General features: G+C 39.3%; 1 protein-coding gene across 1 annotated transcript in view; it reads right to left on the minus strand.

The window, feature by feature from the left end:
- The window catches only part of LOC139934737 (rifampicin phosphotransferase-like), a 34,146-nt gene extending 17,785 nt beyond the window's left edge, over positions 1-16,361 (minus strand). Inside the window, exons 1-22 of the mRNA XM_071929124.1 lie at positions 16,030-16,361; positions 14,504-14,766; positions 13,909-13,977; positions 13,010-13,123; positions 12,626-12,735; positions 11,986-12,041; positions 11,546-11,598; positions 11,026-11,159; positions 10,453-10,600; positions 9,227-9,288; positions 8,379-8,515; positions 7,948-8,004; positions 6,913-7,001; positions 6,490-6,617; positions 5,747-5,817; positions 5,166-5,230; positions 4,293-4,363; positions 3,701-3,777; positions 2,798-2,915; positions 1,939-2,039; positions 1,199-1,270; positions 390-496 (exon numbers count right to left, since the gene is read on the minus strand). Coding sequence (XP_071785225.1) covers positions 390-496; positions 1,199-1,270; positions 1,939-2,039; positions 2,798-2,915; positions 3,701-3,777; positions 4,293-4,363; positions 5,166-5,230; positions 5,747-5,817; positions 6,490-6,617; positions 6,913-7,001; positions 7,948-8,004; positions 8,379-8,515; positions 9,227-9,288; positions 10,453-10,600; positions 11,026-11,159; positions 11,546-11,598; positions 11,986-12,041; positions 12,626-12,735; positions 13,010-13,123; positions 13,909-13,977; positions 14,504-14,766; positions 16,030-16,302 — 2,375 coding nt within the window. The 5' untranslated portion in view covers positions 16,303-16,361. The remainder of the gene's footprint in view (positions 1-389; positions 497-1,198; positions 1,271-1,938; positions 2,040-2,797; positions 2,916-3,700; positions 3,778-4,292; positions 4,364-5,165; positions 5,231-5,746; positions 5,818-6,489; positions 6,618-6,912; positions 7,002-7,947; positions 8,005-8,378; positions 8,516-9,226; positions 9,289-10,452; positions 10,601-11,025; positions 11,160-11,545; positions 11,599-11,985; positions 12,042-12,625; positions 12,736-13,009; positions 13,124-13,908; positions 13,978-14,503; positions 14,767-16,029) is intronic.
- Positions 16,362-19,538: the final 3,177 nt, after the last annotated feature.

A 19,538-nucleotide genomic window follows, 5' to 3' on the forward strand; every position in this document is an offset into this window, starting at 1 on the left:
AACAACAACAACAGCAATGAAAGAATCAGCTATTAGATAAGCAAGATATGAGGGTAAAACGACTACGAAATGGAGCAAGGATACCAGGGAGATATCTGGTATAACAATACCAAACAAAATACCAAACAATACTGGAAATGGAAACCTACTTGGTGTTTTGCTCAGTCCCATGTCCTCAAGGTTCACAACCTCATGGGTTTATCAATGTTCTTGTATAATAAAAAAAATTCTGATAACTAACTATTTGTCTGCATGTATAACATTAAAAAAAAATAAAGATTTCTTTTACCAAAATTTATCCCTCCAGAATAGCGACTGTTGAGTCATATCCCTCTGGAAAATGCTCGTTATTTTAAACAAAGGAAGTATTGTTGAGAAATATAACTCACTGGATGTTGGCTGTACTCATCCAAACTTTGTCCGATGGTAAACCCGAATCAAACTTATGAAGAAGCTCATACTGAGATGGAACGTCGAACGTTGTAATGGCACGTGCCTGAACCAGAAAAAAAAGTCAGCAGAACAACAGTATTTTTCCATTTTAAAAAATGAGTATATATCGTTCTCATACAACTACCGGGGACAGCTCTCTAAACCCCATCATTTTACCATATAGAGCAAGGATTTTACCACTGCTTTACTATACCGTAATTTCCAGCGGATAAGACGCGCCTTATCTGACTTTCATTTTTGTGATCACTGCATACTTTGCCTTTAAAATGTTGGAGCCACCGTATATTACCTAGCCTTTAGTCAAGGCGCACGCGGCACACCGGATAGCACGCACAGCCCCAAAAATGTAACGCACGAAAAAAGACTATCACCGCGAGAGGCGAAGCCGCGAAGCGCCTTTACCAACTCGTTTTAGGGGCCTTTTGTTTTTCTTTATATTTGCCAACGATATTGGTGGGAGAAAATGCAACGAATTTGCATCGAACGTTCTTGTGACGTCATGCAAGTAATTGTGGATTCTTATTGGCCAGCAACTCACCACGCTAATGCATTATGGATTACATTTTCTCCCACCAAAATCGTTGGCAAATGTAAAGAAAAACATAAGGCCCCAAAACGAGTTGGTAAAGGCGCTTCGCGGCTTTGCCGCTCGCGGTGATAGTCTTCAATTCGTTGGGTTACATTTTTTGGGTTGTGCGTGCCATCCGGTGTGCCGCGTGCGCCTTGACTAAAGGCTATATATTACCTGGAGCAGATAGATGGTATCTCCAACAGCGGCCCATTCAATATCCCTGGCATCAGAAAAACACTCATCCAACTGTGAAAACAAACAAATTGAAACCTTATATTAAGAGTGTTTACTTCTTAGTAGACATTAAAGGCAGTGGACACTATTGGTAATTACTCAAAATAACTATCAGCATAAAACCTCACTTGGTAAGGAGTAATGGGAAGAGGTTGATAGTATATAACATTGTGAGAAACGGCTCCCTCTGAAGTGACGTAGTTTTCGAGAAAGAAGTAATTTTCCACGAATTTGATTTCGAGACCTCAAGTTTAGAACTTGAGGTCTCGAAATCAACCATCTAAACGCACACAAGTTCGTGTGTTTTTTCTTTCATTATTATCTCGCAACTTCGACGACCAATTGAGCTCAAATTTTCACAGGTTTGTTATTTCATGCATATGTTGAGATACACCAAGTGAGAAGACTGGTCTTTGAAAATTACCAATAGTGTCCACTGTCTTTAATGAAATATGCAAGTAAAGTTTTGGAGGTTTCAATATAGCACGTCAGTGATGATACAAGTAGGCCCAAGGCATATTGAATCAAACACAGGACTAATAATGAACAAGAGTTCACCGACGGACATATCGTATATAAATGCAAGACCAAAATAGTTAATGGCATGACGTGTCGACCCCAGCAGAATCTTTCTCATAGGCTATGGAGATACACTCTTTGTGTTGACATGATATGCTCACCAGAAGTGCAACTCGTCCAAGTTTAAGGCTCAGCGCATCTGAGATTGAGCAACTCGCTGATTTACTGTTAGTCTGGTGGATGGTCTGTGTTCCGCCTCCTCCTAAATGAATTTAAAAAGCAAGTTGACGGGAAAACATGCGTGTCAACAGGATAAGCTTTATTAGAAAGACATCTCGATATATCTAAAACTATTAGACCGGCAGCCCAGAGCACTTTGGTGTAAAGGAACGAGGTACCAATATTTGAGTACAGGAACATTAAGTGGATAACCTGACGTAATCAGATATGGATGTCTGCTGGGGACCCCCCCCCCCCCCCCCCCCGCTGCGTGTGGCGCATGAACCCCAACAAAGAGGACAAACAATGGGCTGAATCAAACATTGTATGTACCACATGAAACCAAGTGGAAATGGTCATCAACATGATACTAAGTTAAAAATATCAACCGCCAGACAAATTTTCTGCTGCATTAGGCCTGCCAGACACCCCCTCCCCCAAATATTTACTGTACAAACCTATGGGTTGAAATTAACCAGTAGTTGTCAAATCAGCTCAGATTTACATGAAACTTTGTCTAACTTTTCCACTATGGCTAAAATGAACACACGCCAAAAATTAAATCCATGTCGCACCATGGTCACAAGAAGTTGTGTGACTTCAGATGCTTGATTTCGAGACCTCAAATTCTAAATCTGAGGTCTCGAAATCAAACTCGTGGAAAATTACTTCTTTCTCGAAAACTACGTCACGTCAGAGGGAGCTGTCCATTACTCATAATCAAGAAAGGTTTTATGAGTAATTTTGAGTAATTACCAGTAGTGTCCACTACCTTTAAATCCGGATTAAGAATGTTTTTACCTGCGACGCAAATGGCCTCTTCCTTGCGTCCAATCACCTTGCTTTCTACAGTCAATGACTTGTTGAGGTCAACCCGTAGTATTACCGTGTCTGCTTCTACCACTCCAGAAACTACAGACTTTCGAATTCAATAAGGCGAATAGCTTAATCAATATTTGATAATGTTTTCTGGCCTCTGTCCGATGTCTTAATATTGCAAGGTAAAAGGTCATTTAACAAACAAAAGCAAAGATCCAGTGTTTGCAATGAATAACTGTTTTCAGTAAACCTAAAAGCCATTGGACCCTTCCGGTACAAAAAAAAAACAAAAGTTCACAGATTTACAAATAACTTACAGGGTTTATAGAAGGTAGTGGTGAAAGACTTCCCTTGAAATATTATTCCATGAAATGCTTTACTTTTTGAGAAAACAGTAAAACAATATCAATTCTTGTTAGCGAGAATTACGGATTTATTTTTAACACATGTCATGACACGGCGAAACGCGCGGATACACGGGTGGGTTTTCCCGTTATTTTCTCCAGACTCCGATGACCGATTGAGCCTAAATTTTCACAGGTTTTTTATTTGATATAGAAGTTGTGATACACAAAGTGTGGGCCTTGGACAATAGTGTTTACCGAAAGGGTCCAATGGCTTTAAGCCATTGGACACTTTCGGTAAACAGTATTATCCAAAGGCCTACTCTTCGTTTATCACAACTTCTTTATAAAACAACAAACCTGTGAAAATTTAGGCTCAATCGGTCATCGGAGTCGGGAGAAAATAACGGGAAAACCCACCAATGGGAAAAGTTTGGAAAAGCAATTATACATGTTGATAACAGGTGTGAGTTGTCAGACGAAAAGGATGTGTCTTTTTAGCGTATTTTTTTAGCATTGAAGAAAATGTTCAACTCCTTACCTCTCCCAGTCCATAGTTGGAATTGATGACAATCTTGGTTGGGTTACCAGTCAGTGGGTCACGGCTAAATGCAACACCTGGAATTGGGTCAAAACACCAAAATATTAAGAATTCCATACTTTGGTCAGTAGAATTAAAACATTCAGTCTCCGTCAAATCGATAATGTAATATTGGTTAGCCCACCTTCTTGGGCTTTAATTGCTCTATTTGAACGTCGGTACTTATCATAGTCATCGTTTTCAAAGTATGAGCGAGTGTGCGGCACCTAAATATAGCCCGAGCCCTAAATGCAGCCCGACCTAAATGTAGCCCCAAACATGTACCTAAATGTAGCCCGGACCTAGGGCTACATTTAGGTCGGGCTACATTTAGGGTTCGGGCTACATTTAGGTGCCGCACAAGCGAGCCGTACCACTTCGATTGCCAATATTGCCATCTTATAAACATCGCATCCTGGTCCTATACACACTTCACATTATACATTTTTGTGGATATCATGATGGTGCAGTCAAAGGATTAATAAGTCCAGGTTAAACGTGGGCTAGGGATTGGTCTACAATAAAAAATAATAAAACATTGGCTGCGTCTTACCCGCACTTTCTCCAGAAACCATTTCTTGTATAACTACTGCCATAGCGGTGTCTACTGGTTGACCGTACTGCCTGTAAACAAACAATTAGAATGCTTCTTGCGAATGCAAGATGAATTTTGACGTCACTGGGCTGCCCTTGCTGCGAATGTTTCACAGGGGGTTTGAACACAGCTCAACTTGAAAATTATTCGTTGCGAGTTTGTGACGTCAAAAATCGTATATCGCTTTTGCATTCGCGGGATGAACCACGGTTTAAAGCCATTATACACTTTCGGAACAGAACAACAAAAATTCACAGATTTACAAATAACTTACATTACAGAAGGTAATGCATTACCTTCTGTAATGTAAGTTATTTGTAAATCTGTATAATGGTGAAAGACTTCTCTTGAAGTATTATTCCATGAAATGCTTCACTTTTTTTAGAAAACATTAAAACAATTTATTAGTTCTCGATGTCGAGAATTACGGATTTAATTTAAACACATGTCATGACATGGCGAAACGTGCGGAAACAAGGGTGGGTTTTTCCCGTTATTTTCTCCCGACTCCGATGACCGATTGAGCCTAAATTTTCACAGGTTTGTTATTTTATATAAAAGTTGTGATACACGAAGTGTGGGCCTTCGGACAATACTGTTGACCGAAAGTGTCCAATGGCTTTAACTCTTAATAGCGTGTGCTTTGTTGTCATCATGGGTGTCGAATCGATGCTTACAAGTAAGTAGAAACAATAACTTGGACCAAGGTATCTGACAAGATTTTCCCTTTCGGACTCAGCCGTCACAACTAAAATATCGTCAAACCAACCCGTCCTTTCTGTCGGATCCGTATAATATAAACTACGAGAGTAAGTATCGACACTTTGTTACCTTCGGTATTGTACGGCTTGGAACGAGAACTGAGATGCCCAACAATCCTGTGTAGCCTGAAACACCTACAGACAGAAAAATAGTATATTACAGTGGGTTAATTGTTCTTGGAAAAAGAATTACATGGAGATAGCGGGGCTTGATTGTCAGATGAAAATTACGTTTTCTTCCATTGCATCTTTGTTTAATGTGGCACACCCAGGAAAGATACATGATTGGTTATTGTCAAAGACAAGTGTTCTCACTTGTTGTATCCCATCATAAGCATAAAATAAAAAGCCTGCGAAAATTTGGGCTCAATCGGTCATCGAAGTTGCGAGAAAATGATGAACGAAAAAACACCCTTGTTGGACGAATTTGTGTACTTTCAGATAAGAATAAAAGACTTCTAGCTAGAAGTCTTTTATTATATTAGTGAGAAATTACCTCTTTCTCAAAACTACGTTACTTTTAGAGGGAGTCGTTTCCCACAATGTTTTATAATATCGACAGCTCTCCAATGCTCGTTGCCTAGTCAATATTTGTTTTGAGTAATTACCAAACGTGTACCTTCCCTTTAATGTAATTTTACGCAGCCTTACCTTAGCCAAGCTATTCACACCAAGGAACGTTTGCATCTGGCCAGCGGAAGACGTCAATGAACTATCTTCACCTAAAGATGAGAGGAGAACATTGCAAACAAAGAGCACCAAGACACAAGGAGGAAAATAAAATTTAGCACTTAAAGACACTTGACACTATTGATAACTGTCAAAGACTATAGTCTTCTCGTTGGTGTATCTCAACATGTTCATAAAATAACAAACCTGTGAAAATTAAGAGCTCAATCGGTCGTCGAAGTTGCGAGATAATAGGGACTTTTCGTTTTTGACGACGGATGGTTCTGCGACGGTAAAGATGACATTTGGCGTCATCTGCGCATGCGTCGGCTTTGAGGACGGTCGTCCCTCAATTTCTACGACAGTACTTGGGATGAATCTTCGTTGTGCTGAAAACGACGTTTAGCTGAACAACCGTCGCAGAACCATCCGTCGTCGAAAACGAAAAGTCCCTAGTAATGAAAGAAGAAACACTCTTTTCACACGAAGTTGTGTGCTTTCAGACGCTTGATTACGAGACCTCAAATTCTAAATCTGAGGTCTCGAAATCAAATTCGTGGAAACATACTTCTTTCTCGAAAACTTCGTCATTTTAGGGGTAGCCGTTTCTCACAATGTTTTATCTATCAACCTCTCCCCATTACTCATCACCAAGTAAGGTTTTATGCTTAAAAATATTTTGAGTAACTAACGATAGTGTCCACTGCCTTTAAGGCTTCACATACCAACTGCTGATGAGCGAACTGCGAATGTCTTCGCGCTGTCAAAGTCCCCGAACATCGTCGAGATTATCCCAGATATCTCCGCTTTCAAATCATTGGAGAGGATGGTTTTATACACCAAGTCAACGACCCTGCAAAATAAAGAGGGGCGTGTGGATCTATTTTTGTTGTGATGAAGAAGTGAAAATAAATTATCCACGCACTCAATGAATAGACAACAACAAATATCATGTTTGTATTTAAATAACGAGTATGGGTAGATGGCCTTATAGCTTTCGATACAAACCGGACCTTCTTCAAAGGCGTAAAACAAGTACAAACAAATACATATCCTATAGAAAAAAAGGGAAAGGGATGAAGGGGAGGATCCAGAAAGAAGCGGGAAAATTATAGCAAATAAAAGTTTCTAACATTATTTATAGTTACCTTTCGCATTCTTCCTGTAGATTCCCCTCCCGGATGCTACAAGACACTTCACTCAGTTCTGTCACAGCCTTCTGTATATCTGGGTTGTTCTATTGGAATCAAATAACGTAAACGTAATCGTCTAAAACCAAACCCATAAAAAGTGAAACCGGGATATCGCCGGATTTCACAAACGGGATCCCGTTGGGATTTTGGGGGCATAACAATTTTTGTTAGCGGGAATTTTGCACTCGTTTAGAAATTGTTTTTTTTTTACTTTTAAAGATGCTATGTCAGATTTTTGGCCCCAAACGTTAAAAAATAGTTTTTTTTTATCACCCGCTCTAACGAACAAAAGTTTAATTTTTACTTTTAATGGTCAGGGACCAGGACAAAAATTTTAAACGTTTCTTATAAAACACATTGGTCACGTGATATATTGTCGGGATCACGACAAAAACTAATTTTGAGCACTTTATTTCACTGCTACTAATAATTGGCGGACTTTTTCGAGCAATGGCTCAATTAAAAGCTTGTAATTTTCTCGACCCCAATCAAAATACCTATTGAATTTTAAATCAAAGTTTATGGGTCAAATCGGCCAAAAATCTGACATAGCATCTTCAATATGTCCAATTCATATGTACTTCACACAATATTTCCAAATTATTATGTTTCAAAACGTTTCGGAACTTGCAATTGCTTTTCTTTCAAATCGGTTGATACGCCGCTAACACAGAGAGTAAAGTCCAGAAAGTTTGGTAAAAGTTTTTTTTTTTTTTTAAGAAGTGCTATTCGAAGGTCCATTCATTTTCTCCTTTGTTTCAGTTTGAGTAGTATTTTGAATTGGTTTTACGGGGCTATTTAAGCCTTTATGTGATGAAACTGTAGTATAAATATTATTAACCAATTATTGAGAGCTCTGCGGTTTAAAAAAAACAAATAAGAACTGGACAGGAGGACGGGTTAGAATTAGTATATTTTAACACACACAAAAAATAAAAATATTTTTTTATTTTTTTATTTTTACTTTTTAGACCTAATGGTTAAAATTACCTTCAAATGTTTGTCAAACGCAGCTGTTGTGATGCAGAAACCACTTGGAACTTCGTACTGTATTCAATTAGAGAGACAAATCAGATATTGTGTTACAATGTGTAAATGCTTGAATTCCCGTAAAACTGCCAATATTTAGGTTGTATCTTCAACGAAGTGTAACTTTATCGACGGCTAGATTCCCATTTGGTTGTTGGTTTGAGTTTGTTTTGTACAAATCAGTCTTCTTCTTTTGTTGACTTCCACATGAAACAAAGGCCCGTTTCGAAACCACGGCTTTGGCTTCATAAGATTCGGCGGAGGCTATATTATAGCTTGGCCCCGCGAGTGGTTTGGCATATTGTGCGTAATTTGCGTATCCGTGCCATGTCGTCAGACGAGAGCCGAAATCAAAGCCGCAGCCGTGGTTTCGAAAAGGGTCATAGACTTACCTCAACAGGCATTTGATTTCGCAAAGCCACTAGTTTCGCAAGTTGTGATCCTTTCCCTCCAGTAAGATTTGATACTTGACACGCACTCGCCGACAGAGGTACGACAAGCACCGAGATGTCTTTCAGAGGTACACCGTCTAACAAATATACAATACAGTTTTTTGGGTGGTCAAGCGTTATTGCTTCTGCTGCTCCTCGTTCGTTGAACAGACCTCTCAACTCAGTGAAGACAATCAAGTAAGACTGTCGACAATTTCAAGACCAAAATGAAAGCACTCCTTAAAGGCAGTGGACACTATTGGTAATTACTCAAAATAATTGTTAGCATAAAACCTTTCTTGGTGACGAGTAATGGGGAGAGGTTGATGGTATAAAACATTGTGAGAAACGGCATCCTCTGAAGTGACATAGTTTTTCGAGAAAGGAGTAATTTTCCATGAATTTGATTTCGATACCTCAGATTTAGAACTTGAGGTCTCGAAATCAACCATCTAAACGCACACAACTTCATGTGACAAGGGTGTTTTTTTCTTTCATTATTATCTCGCAAGCTCGACGACCGATTGAGCTCAACTTTTCACAGGTTTGTTATTTTATGCATAATGTTGAGATACGCCAACTGTGAAAGCTAGTCTATGACAATTACCAACAGTGTCCACTGCAATTTTTATATAACTTTTCATTCTTGTCAATCCTTGAGTGGGTGGATATGTTTTTACCCTTTATAAATGTCTTTATTATGATTAGTTCAAATGAGGCATTGGCTGAAAGTTTAAACTTTCGAACTGTTCCTTCTCTCACTAAAAACAAGAGCTCAAAAGGATAACATCAGTAGACATTGAAGTTACCTGGTTCCCTGTACAGCCTGGGTAGTGATTCTTCAACAAGATTTCGTTTCTCTCCATCATTCCTGTTTCGAATAATTTGAAATTTATATAAAATTATGTTGATTAAAAATTATTTTGAATACAATATTGCTAAAACTACCCTAAAATTATTACAGCATTTGGTTTTATACTACTTCTTTACAAATCAGCAATTTATTGTACTTAAGAAGTTATATCATTAAAGGCAGTGGACACTATTGGTAATTACTGAAAATATTTATCAGCATACAACCTTTGTTGGTGACGAGCAATGGGGAGAGGTTGGTGGTATAAAACATTGTGAGAAACGGCACCCTCTGAAGTGCCATAGTTTTCGAGAAAGAAGTAATTTTCCAAGATTTTGATTTCGAGACCTTAGATTTAGAATTTGAGGTCTGGAAATCAAGCATCTGAACGCACACAATTTCGTATGACAAGGGTGTTTTTTCTTTCATTATTATCTCGCAACTGCGACGACCGATTGAGCTCAAATTTTCACAGGTTTGTTATTTTATGTATAGGTTGAGATACAGCAAGTGAGAAGACTGGCCTTTGACAATTACCAATAGTGTCTAGTGTCTTTAAATACATACATTAGTTGAAATGTTTTGAAGCGGTATCCATTTTGAAGCCAAACTATGATATACAATAACTAGTGAACATTTTGCTCTGACTTTGACCAGATGAGTCCTTTCAAAATAACATTTTGTAACCTTCTGGAAATTTGAAAAAGAACTTTTGATTTTGAGACTTTTTTGGACACGATGTCAGCATACCTCACATGTAAAATCCATTGTTATCGGTAACGTTGGAACTACATAAACAATGATTTTACCAAGTAATCGGCCTACCACCGGCATATTCCCATGCTTTAATAAACCTGATAATACAAAACAATGGATTGTATTGTACTTTGTGTTATTGTCAGTCATTAGGGTGAAACTGTTTTTCATGTGTAAGAGCACAGCGAAGGAGCATGAAACAATGGGTGCGTTCGTTTAGCTTCCCTGGGTAGACCCCGGTGTGTGGCGGTTTTTTTTTCCAGGACGAACGTAGGTAATTATCTGCACACGTTCGTCCTGGAAAAAGAAAACGCCACACACCGGGGTCGACCCTGGGAAGCTAAACGAACGCACCCAATGATTTTACCAAGTAAAGTATGCTGCCACCTAGCGTTCCTAAGTCTCTTATTAGCTACCACGACTAACCTTCTAAGTGTCTGACACACACCCCATCCTTCTATGCCGTTTACAGTGAAGCGGGCCATTCCCTCCCCTATCTGAACACACCAGTCGCTGCCCATGTTGAAGTACATAGTGTCGTCTGTAGTGACTTTGATATCCAATCTCAATCCATCTTTAAGGAGAGCAATAAAAAGTATTGACAAACAAATCGATCATTGAACATTGTTTTCAAAAATTAGAATGAACATTGATTTCTGATGTAATGTGAGTAGCCAATTTAGTGTGTTTTGTAAATCATCACATTAATAATACATTTGGATGTCGTCTTTGTTGCCTAATTAGGCCCGTGGTTCACTCTACTACCATGGGGATAACAGCTATCCAATCATTTCAATAAGGTAAACTGCCAAATAAAACTCAAAGGGACATCAAAAACCTAGCATGAGGAAACGTAAAATTGCCCGGTTTTAAGAATGCTGTATTACTAAAACCCATAAAAGCACGATGAAATAAAATCGAGAATGAACAAATTGTATATTTCGTTTTGTTATGCAGAACCGAACAAAACATCTTCAATGAATGAAACAACACGCATACCTTCCAGATGGAGGTCAAAGGTGAAGTTTTTCGGTACTTCTTCTGCATTCTCCATCAGAACGGACAGTGGGAGATTGACTGATGAGGCAGGAATGACGTCACTAACCACTTTCATCAAGAAGCCCGCTCTTTTGCTTGAAATTTGAAATGAAAACGAAATCCATGCAGAAAAGGTGTAAATAATCGGAAAACCACACAGTTTATCGATTTAATATTATTGTTCGTACAATAAGATGCGCTTCACAGTAATATTGACAACTCATCATATCGGACTCGGACTGGTGATACCCAAGCCTACATATTCGATGCGAACACGACCAAGCCTACATCTGTATGGACTATAAAGGGGGTAACCCTGTTTCAGCCCTATAGGAGTAGGTAACGGCCTCTGGAAAAAAATTGTTGACCTTCAGGTCTTGTGTGTCATTAAATGAGCACGGTGGGTCAGCTTAAATTCTGGGTAAAGTTATTTTCTATAGCAACTACCATGAGAAATAAACACCCATAAAACTCAACTTACTCTGACTTATATCCAGGTGTACATGAGGCTTCGACGTATAAACAGTTACCATTCTGCAAAATACGAAATCAACGTGATACAAAGTGGAGGATTTACACTAAACTTACACAGTTTGAAGATAATGATACGTAGTAGAAAGCTTCCCTGAAAATATTACTCGCTGAAGTACTGTAGTTTTTAAGAATTGAGTAAAACAAATTATTAATTCGGACACGGCCTAACATTCTAGCAATTAATTTTAGTCCAGTGGCCACGAAACCGGAAGAAGACGAAGGAAGCCGGAGAAAAACGGAGGAAACCGAAGCCATGCTTTCGAAAGCATTCAAACACGGGACCCGACTTTATTTTGTGTACTTTTTGTTTCAGAGAGTCTGCCAACTTAAACATTATTGTATTATATTTTTTTTTAAAGTTATTATTAGGCTCATTGTAATTCTTACCTCCAAGACAATGTAGTTTGCTATACGAGTGTGGAAATCACGCAATTGTTCAGGACCTACAATAATGGCCATAAAACAAATAAAGGAAGATTATTTACGTTTTTTTTTAATGAGCATGATGTATTATGAGTTGTAATAAATTACATGCTATTCCTCGTTGATATACCCCTAGACTTGATTCAAGTCCCATTCTTGTGTCACCACCAACCTACTATAGATAAAACAACACGTAGCGAACACAGTGAAATGCGCGCTTGCCGTCAAAATGTGGCCCCGAGAATGCGGAACAGGTTGGGGAATGCAGAGCATCACAAACTAGTAGTTTCCTGCATGGGGATGGCACAGGATTGGGACTTGAGTCAAGTCTAATTATTATACCCCTTGCACTTGACGTTGCAAGACCAACGCCCTCAATTAGGTCATTGAAGACCCATCATTGACTGAGAGTTGTGCGGGCACTCTGAAATTGCTACTGTCGTAGGGCTTTTCGTTTGGGATTTTTTTGTTTTTTCTAAATCGATTTAAAAAAAAAAATACTGAAATCCCCAAATCAGAAATATCTATGAGGGTGGCAGTTCTAAACGAAAAGTGGCGGCGGGTACACGAGCCCATGTTTCCAACATTCTCGACGGTCACTTACCTATGAGACGTTCTTTGACACCACGCATGACCACTTTAGTCTCGTCTCCATCGTCAACTTGAACAACTCCATGGATCATACCAAACTGAGTATAGTGGTCCTGATGCATGCTGGAAAGATGTGAAAATGTTTCTTTGAAACAAAAAGTTTTGAAACACAAAATCTACATTGATCCGACATAATGGACAGGAGAGGGGTGCTTGTGTTTTCAAAAGGGCATGCTAAACATTCCGCGCTTCATAACAAGTGAAATCATAAAATAAAGTGAAATCATAAAATGTTGTAAAGGCACTCAACCTGACATTCAATTATTGACGCAGTACACAAACAAGTCTATACTGCCACATATAGCGTCACACAAGCCCAACATTGCCTTAAACTGACCTTTTGAGCTTGGCGAACCATTCTTGAGTCCATTGTTCTTTTGCTAGGCTGTCCGCTTCAAGACTGGGATTGAAGTCTGAAGCGAAATCATAAAACGTTGTGAAGGCACTCCACCTGGAAATAAGGACATGGTAAGGAAAAATTATTCAAACAAAAGTGCATGGTAATAATTGTTGTATTCAGATTAGTGTATAAAGGTCATAAACCTTTCATATCAAATACATAACAGTGTCATCTATAGCGTGTTGGTGATAAGCGTGGAATTTGGCCTGTAACAATAAAACATTCATGGGAAAGTTTGCTTGGCTTAGAGTAATCGCAAAATGTCAATTGTATAATAGGTGTAGCAAAGCAAGCATGATGATTGTCAAATTGTTGCGATTGATCATGGTTTTGTTAAAGACAGTGGACACTATTGGTAATTGTCAACGACTAGCCTTCACAGTTGGTGTATCTCAACATATGCATAAAATAACTAACCTGTGAAGATTTGAGCTAAATCGGTCATCGATAATAATGGAAGAAAAATAACACTTGTCATACGAAGTTGTGTGCATTTAGATGGTTGATTTCGAGACCTCAAGTTCTAAATCTGAGGTCTCGAAATCAAATTCGTGGAAAATTACTTCTTTCTCGAAAACTATGTCACTTCAGAGGGAGCCGTTTCTCACAATGTTTTATACCATCAACCTCTCCCCATTACTTGCCACCAAGAAAGGTTTTATGCCAATAATTATTTTGAGTAATTACCAATATAGTGTCCACTGCCTTTAAACGACTTTTGCGATGGCCCCATCACAGCCAATACTCTGCCTCACGTGCTAAGTTCCAAGATCAAAGACACAATCCCACCATCTCTATACCTTAGGCCTACTAATGAATGAAGCTGATCTACTTACAACAGGCTGCATCGAACATGGACCGAAGGTCTCCGGTCGTCGTCATTCCAATTTCTACGTATGCCAATCCTTTAAAAAAGAAAAAAAGTCACTTTTCTATATGAAGCTTGTGGTAATGATAAAAAAAACAGTCTTAACTTTGTGTTACGGTCAGCCTTGTTGCATATTATCCACATGGTGCAACGTTTTAAATGCCACTGTTATTGTTGTAGGCCTACACATTTTTTGTCATCAAGATTGATCGTTTAACAGACCAAACCCAATCTACTCAGACTTGTTCTGACTTACGGCACCGTGGGCCAGTGGTTGTAGACTGAACTTCCAATCACAATGTCGTATGTTCAACCCTGCCAAGCTACCTGCCGATTTCACTTTATTGTCGTCAAGCACCGGGTCACAATTATTTCTTTATTTTTTGTGCAACACTTTGGCTTTTCCCGTGTTGTCCTATGATTCCCTTTAAAAAACAATCCTTTAAGAATATTGAGGGACTGCGGGAGCTTGCCGATTTCCCTGGACGGGAACTTGATTAGACAGACATTCTTAAGTCACAACTGTGAATTGCTCATTATAATAGTATGACTGTCTGACATACCTACAAAGCCCATTGTAGGAGATTCTCCATGTTTTTAAAGGATCGATGGCAGTACAGGTCAGTCCTGCTCCGTTGAATCCGTCCCCAGGGCGGACGTTGTCTACAATGCAGTCCGGATGGCTTGGTAGAACCAGGTCTCCAACACCAGGCACTCTCAACAGGAACCACACCTCCCTCCTGTCATCTGGATGGATTGTCACCCGGACTGTCAGACGAGTTGCACCACCTTTGTCGCTTCCGTTGATGTACAAACAGTTCTGGCCCTTGGGGTTGTTTTTTGTGAGAAATATCTAATAATATGGTTCCGGTCAGCAACGAACAGACATTGTTTTATGGAGTCGTCGACAAATCACGAGGGCAAATTTTACAAGGCACAAAAACTCGCTTAACACAGAATAGTAATGCTTTAGCAGAATCGGATTACCAGCCCAAAAGACATGAAATTTGCGAAGCTTATAAAGCTGGTGCCCGACTAATTGCTTAGCAAAGAAATTTTAACGGCTTTATGAAATCGGGCCAAGTTTCACCCACAAATCACCCACTTGCGTTTAGAGCCTCGAGCGAGGGGTAGCGAACTTAGAAGCATTGTATTGTGTAGCTCTTACTCAGTATTGAAATGACACTTTATACGGTGTTAATGAAAAGATACTGGGTCTGAGTTTCGTTCCGAAGAGAACTCTGCAATTTCTAACAACGTAATTTCTGGAGATTACGACTCCGAAAGTTCTCCACAAAAACGTCAGTCAAAATTTGAACAATATTTGCGAATAAACACTTGCAGTGTTGATTTGGCGCATGGCCATTTTTAAATCCGCGCGGTGTGCAACTTTTTATGCAGCAAACGCAGATATGACTTTGTAATTGGAACTAATATATTGCACCTCGTGAACTAGCGGTTTGGAGGCGCTGGACACGTTGGCAATGGGAGACTTTGGAACGCTAGGTGGGAGCAGACTTACCAGGTAAATTTCCATTGTTTACGTAGTTCTGAGCATGCGCACATTACCGAGAACAATGGATTTTACCTGGTAAGTCTGCTGCCACCAAGCGTCCCAAAAGTCTCCCATTGTCAAGGACTAGTATGCTCACTTGGTGTATCCCACGCATAGGCCTACAAATTAATAACAAACCTGTGAAAATTTGGGCTCAATTGGTCATCGAGTTTGCAAGAGAATAATCAAAATAAATGCACCTTTGTTACATTCCTCTTTGTGGATCAGATGTAAAATAAAAGGCTTCGGCTGAAGTCTATTGAGTGAGAAATTTCCTCTTTCTCAAAAACTATGTTACTTCAGAGGGAGCCGTTTCTCACAATGTTTTGTCATAGCAACAGCTCTCCATTGCTCGTTACAAAGTACGTTTTATGCTAATGTTAGTATAAGTAATTACCAATAGTGTCCAGTGCCTTTAATTAGCCAGGTTGGGTGTCCAGTGCCTTTAATTAGCCAGGTTGGGTTATCGGTAGGCCTTCCTATAGTCAAATTATTAAAACTTATGTAATATTTTTAACAGGAAGCGAAACCCACCATTTCAAATCCATAGAAGGACTCCATCTTTGCTACTTCTTTGGTTTTCTTCTGCATCATTGTAAAGTTGAGAGCCCTCTTACGGATGTTGTGTTTCCTGTCGCTAGTCCATGCAAGGAAACACCTCATGACCAAGAACTTGAGCGTGAACCACCGGCCGGGCACAGCGTACAGCCCATGGAGTGGGCCCCGGTCTGTTACGGCGAGGTTTACCGCTATGTACGCTAGCAAACTCAAGACCACCAAACAGAGCATTATCGTTAAGAACTCCATTGTGAAATTGCAGTGGGAACACCTATCTACCCTAGCAGAGTTTTTCGCCACGCAACAAACATGAACAGGTAACTTCGACTATGAGACTTATCTCACAACTGCAATAAAAGTTTGACCTGTATTATACCCTTTTAAATAAACACAAAGAATAAAGTCCATCAAACTTTGGGTAATGACTTGTCGGAATTGGGCGAACTCTGCTCTGGTTTCAATGTTTTGTTGTTGTTAAAGGCAGTGGACACTACTGTCAAAGACTAGCCCTCACAGTTGGTGAATCTCAACATGCATCAATAATTACAAACCTGTGGAAATTTGAGCTCAATCGGTCATCGAACTTGCGAGATAATAATGAAAGAAAAAAAACCTTGTCTCACGAAGTTGTGTGCGTTATGGTTGATTTCGAGACCTCAAGTTATAAACCTGAGGTCTCAAAATCAAATTCTTTGGAAATTACCTCTACCTCGAAAACTACTCCACTTCAGAGGGAGCCGTTTCGCACAATGATTTATACTACCAACCTCTCCCCATTACTCGTTACCAAGTAAGGTTCTGTGCTAACAAATATTTTGAGTAAATTACCAATAGTGTCCACTGCCTTTAAATGAATTATCTGGATGATCGTAGTTAGATATATACCTCACAGCTGGTAGGGCCTAGTGGTAGAGCAAAGGCACGTTATAAGGGCAGTTGACACCGGGTAATTACTAAAAATTATTAGCATACTTTGTAACGAGTAATAGGAAGCTGTTGATAGTATAAAACATTGTGAGAAACGGCTCCCTCGGAAGAAACGTGGTTTTCGAGAAAGAAGTAATTTTTTTCACGAATTTTGATTTCAAGACCTCAGAATTAGATGTTGAGGTCCGACGAAATCAAGCATCTGAAAGCGCACAACTTCGTGTGTGACAAAGGAAGTTTATTTCTTCATTATTAATATCTCGCAACTTCGACGACCGGTTGAGCTCAAGTTTTCACAGATTTGTTATTTTATGCACCAAGTGAGAAGACTTGTCCTTGACAATTACCAATAGTGTCCAGTGTCTTTAATCCAGAGATCGCGCATTCAAATCCTCTGCTGTAGAGCCTAATTGTTTTGTCTTTTTTTCTTCACCCCGATTAGATAGTACTTTGCAGTTTTCCTTTGTAAGTTTGCAACTTGCTGTTTGAAGCGGGAACGTCTTAGGGGGACACTAGCCTTTGCTGAAAACTGTCTTGGGGCTCGAAAACAAAGGGTGGTGGTTCTGATGAAAAACTAGCATGCTAGTGGTATGTTCTATTAGAGTATAATTATTAGAGTGACATTCGGGTTTCCCCCTCTGTTTACCCATTTGACAACACCCCAAGTCATTTAAATACACTATTGGGAATTAAATTGCTTTCATACTTTATGAAACTCAATGTGCAAAAAAACATTTTGTAAAAACTTTTAGCTAGTTTCCGTTGTTAAAAACTAATGCATTCAGCATTTTTTTGTATTTATGATGACTTCTTATCACTCAAGTTTTTTTCAAAACGAAGCTACAAAATGAAAAGATGAAGTGCGCCCTCTCTTGTGCCGATGTGCTCCGGTCAGCGGTCACAAAAACAAAGTGGGTACCCATCGTACGCGTAATGACAAGAACCAAAGGTATCTCGTAAGGGTAACCAGCGATAATTAATGCGTACAACAGGCATGCAATTTCTACCAACAGGCGAAAGTCAAGAAATTCGACCAGAAGGCCTGTGACATATCAGTTTATTATGGGTAAGTTTCTAATAATATTCATTTATTTTGAATGCCAAGAAAAAATGGACCAAGTAAAGGTAACTTTTAGAATTGTATTTTCGCTTGTATGAGGAAAATGTGTGTTTTTGAAGTCCGGATACAGCGAGGTGAAGATTTGGACTGACTTACTTGCCCATCCCATTTCACTACTCGTGGGGAGGTTCACGTGAATGTTTTGTCTGCCGACGAAGAGTGAAGTGATTAGGCAGGCCTATATTTCTATGTGTCGATGACAAAACAGAAAATATTCAGATTTTTAAAAAGTTATTATGACCAAAAGCATGATCGTATTTGAGTGTATTACTAATATAATAAACTACACTAGTTAGTAGTTTTCCAGTCACAAACACTGAAAATAGTGGAAGACATCTTTTCGGTGCCCATCTTTTCCACATTTGAGATAATATCATTATTCATTTCATTCACAACTCAACATTTTCAATAAATCATGTTTAATCATGGAGGAAAAATTAATTCTCCCCCATGATTTAATCATGGTGGTTTAATTAACTTGTTGTATATTAGGCCTAGTCCTATGTGTAATAACATGGAGGAATAACATTTATAAACGTAAGCAACAACAAACCAAAAACAGACACATGCTGACAAGAACAGACCTGTTACTTCACGGAGGCAACGAAGGCGATTGCCTCCGTGTCCCCTGGTCATTGCCTTGGTGCCCTTGAAATGCTCCAGTACAAATTTACAATTTCATCATAGGGTGCCCTTTACCAAGAAGAAAATGCCTTGGTGCCCTTGCCCTTTCAAAAACGAAGCATACAGCCCTGCAAGCATAACATCAGATTACTTCTGTAGAAACTATAAGGCTCCCCTGTGAGCCTTATACTTGTATAGGGGTCTCATATTTAGGGCCTCCTTAAAGACAGTGGACACTATTGGTAATTGTTAAAGCATGTCTTCTCACTTGGTGTATCTCAACATTATACATAAAATAACCAACCTGTGAAAATTTGAGCTCAATCGGTCATCGAAGTTGCGAGATAATAATGACGGAAAAAACACCCTTGTGACACAAAGTTGTGTGCTTTCCGATGCTTGATTTCGAGACCTCAAGTTCTAAACTTTTGAATGTATATTGAGTAGGGTGGGGAAAGCTTTAGGTGAACAGTACACAGGAAACTTCAGTTCTGGCTGGCTAATGGTCGTAAAACTTTCACCCATCAACGCTGATTTGAAAAACGTATAGCGTTAAGGAGGCCCTAAATATGAGACCTCTATAAGGCTCACAGGGGAGCCTTATAGTTTCTAGAAGTAACATCAGATTACCTACAGTGAAGTTATCTTTTTAGCCTTTTCTTTAGAGGAAATGCATTTTTGGGCAATTGGAGGGTGCATAGTTCTGGCCAATAGTAGCTAGACATGAACTGATGAGATGGTACAGCGAAGGACCCTGCTATAACTAGCTCGACAAACTTTAAAACTTGGCCGAAGTCCACAATTTTGCAAATAT

This window comes from Asterias amurensis, chromosome 3 (assembly GCF_032118995.1).
Source record: "Asterias amurensis chromosome 3, ASM3211899v1".
NCBI classification, from domain to species: domain Eukaryota; kingdom Metazoa; phylum Echinodermata; class Asteroidea; order Forcipulatida; family Asteriidae; genus Asterias; species Asterias amurensis.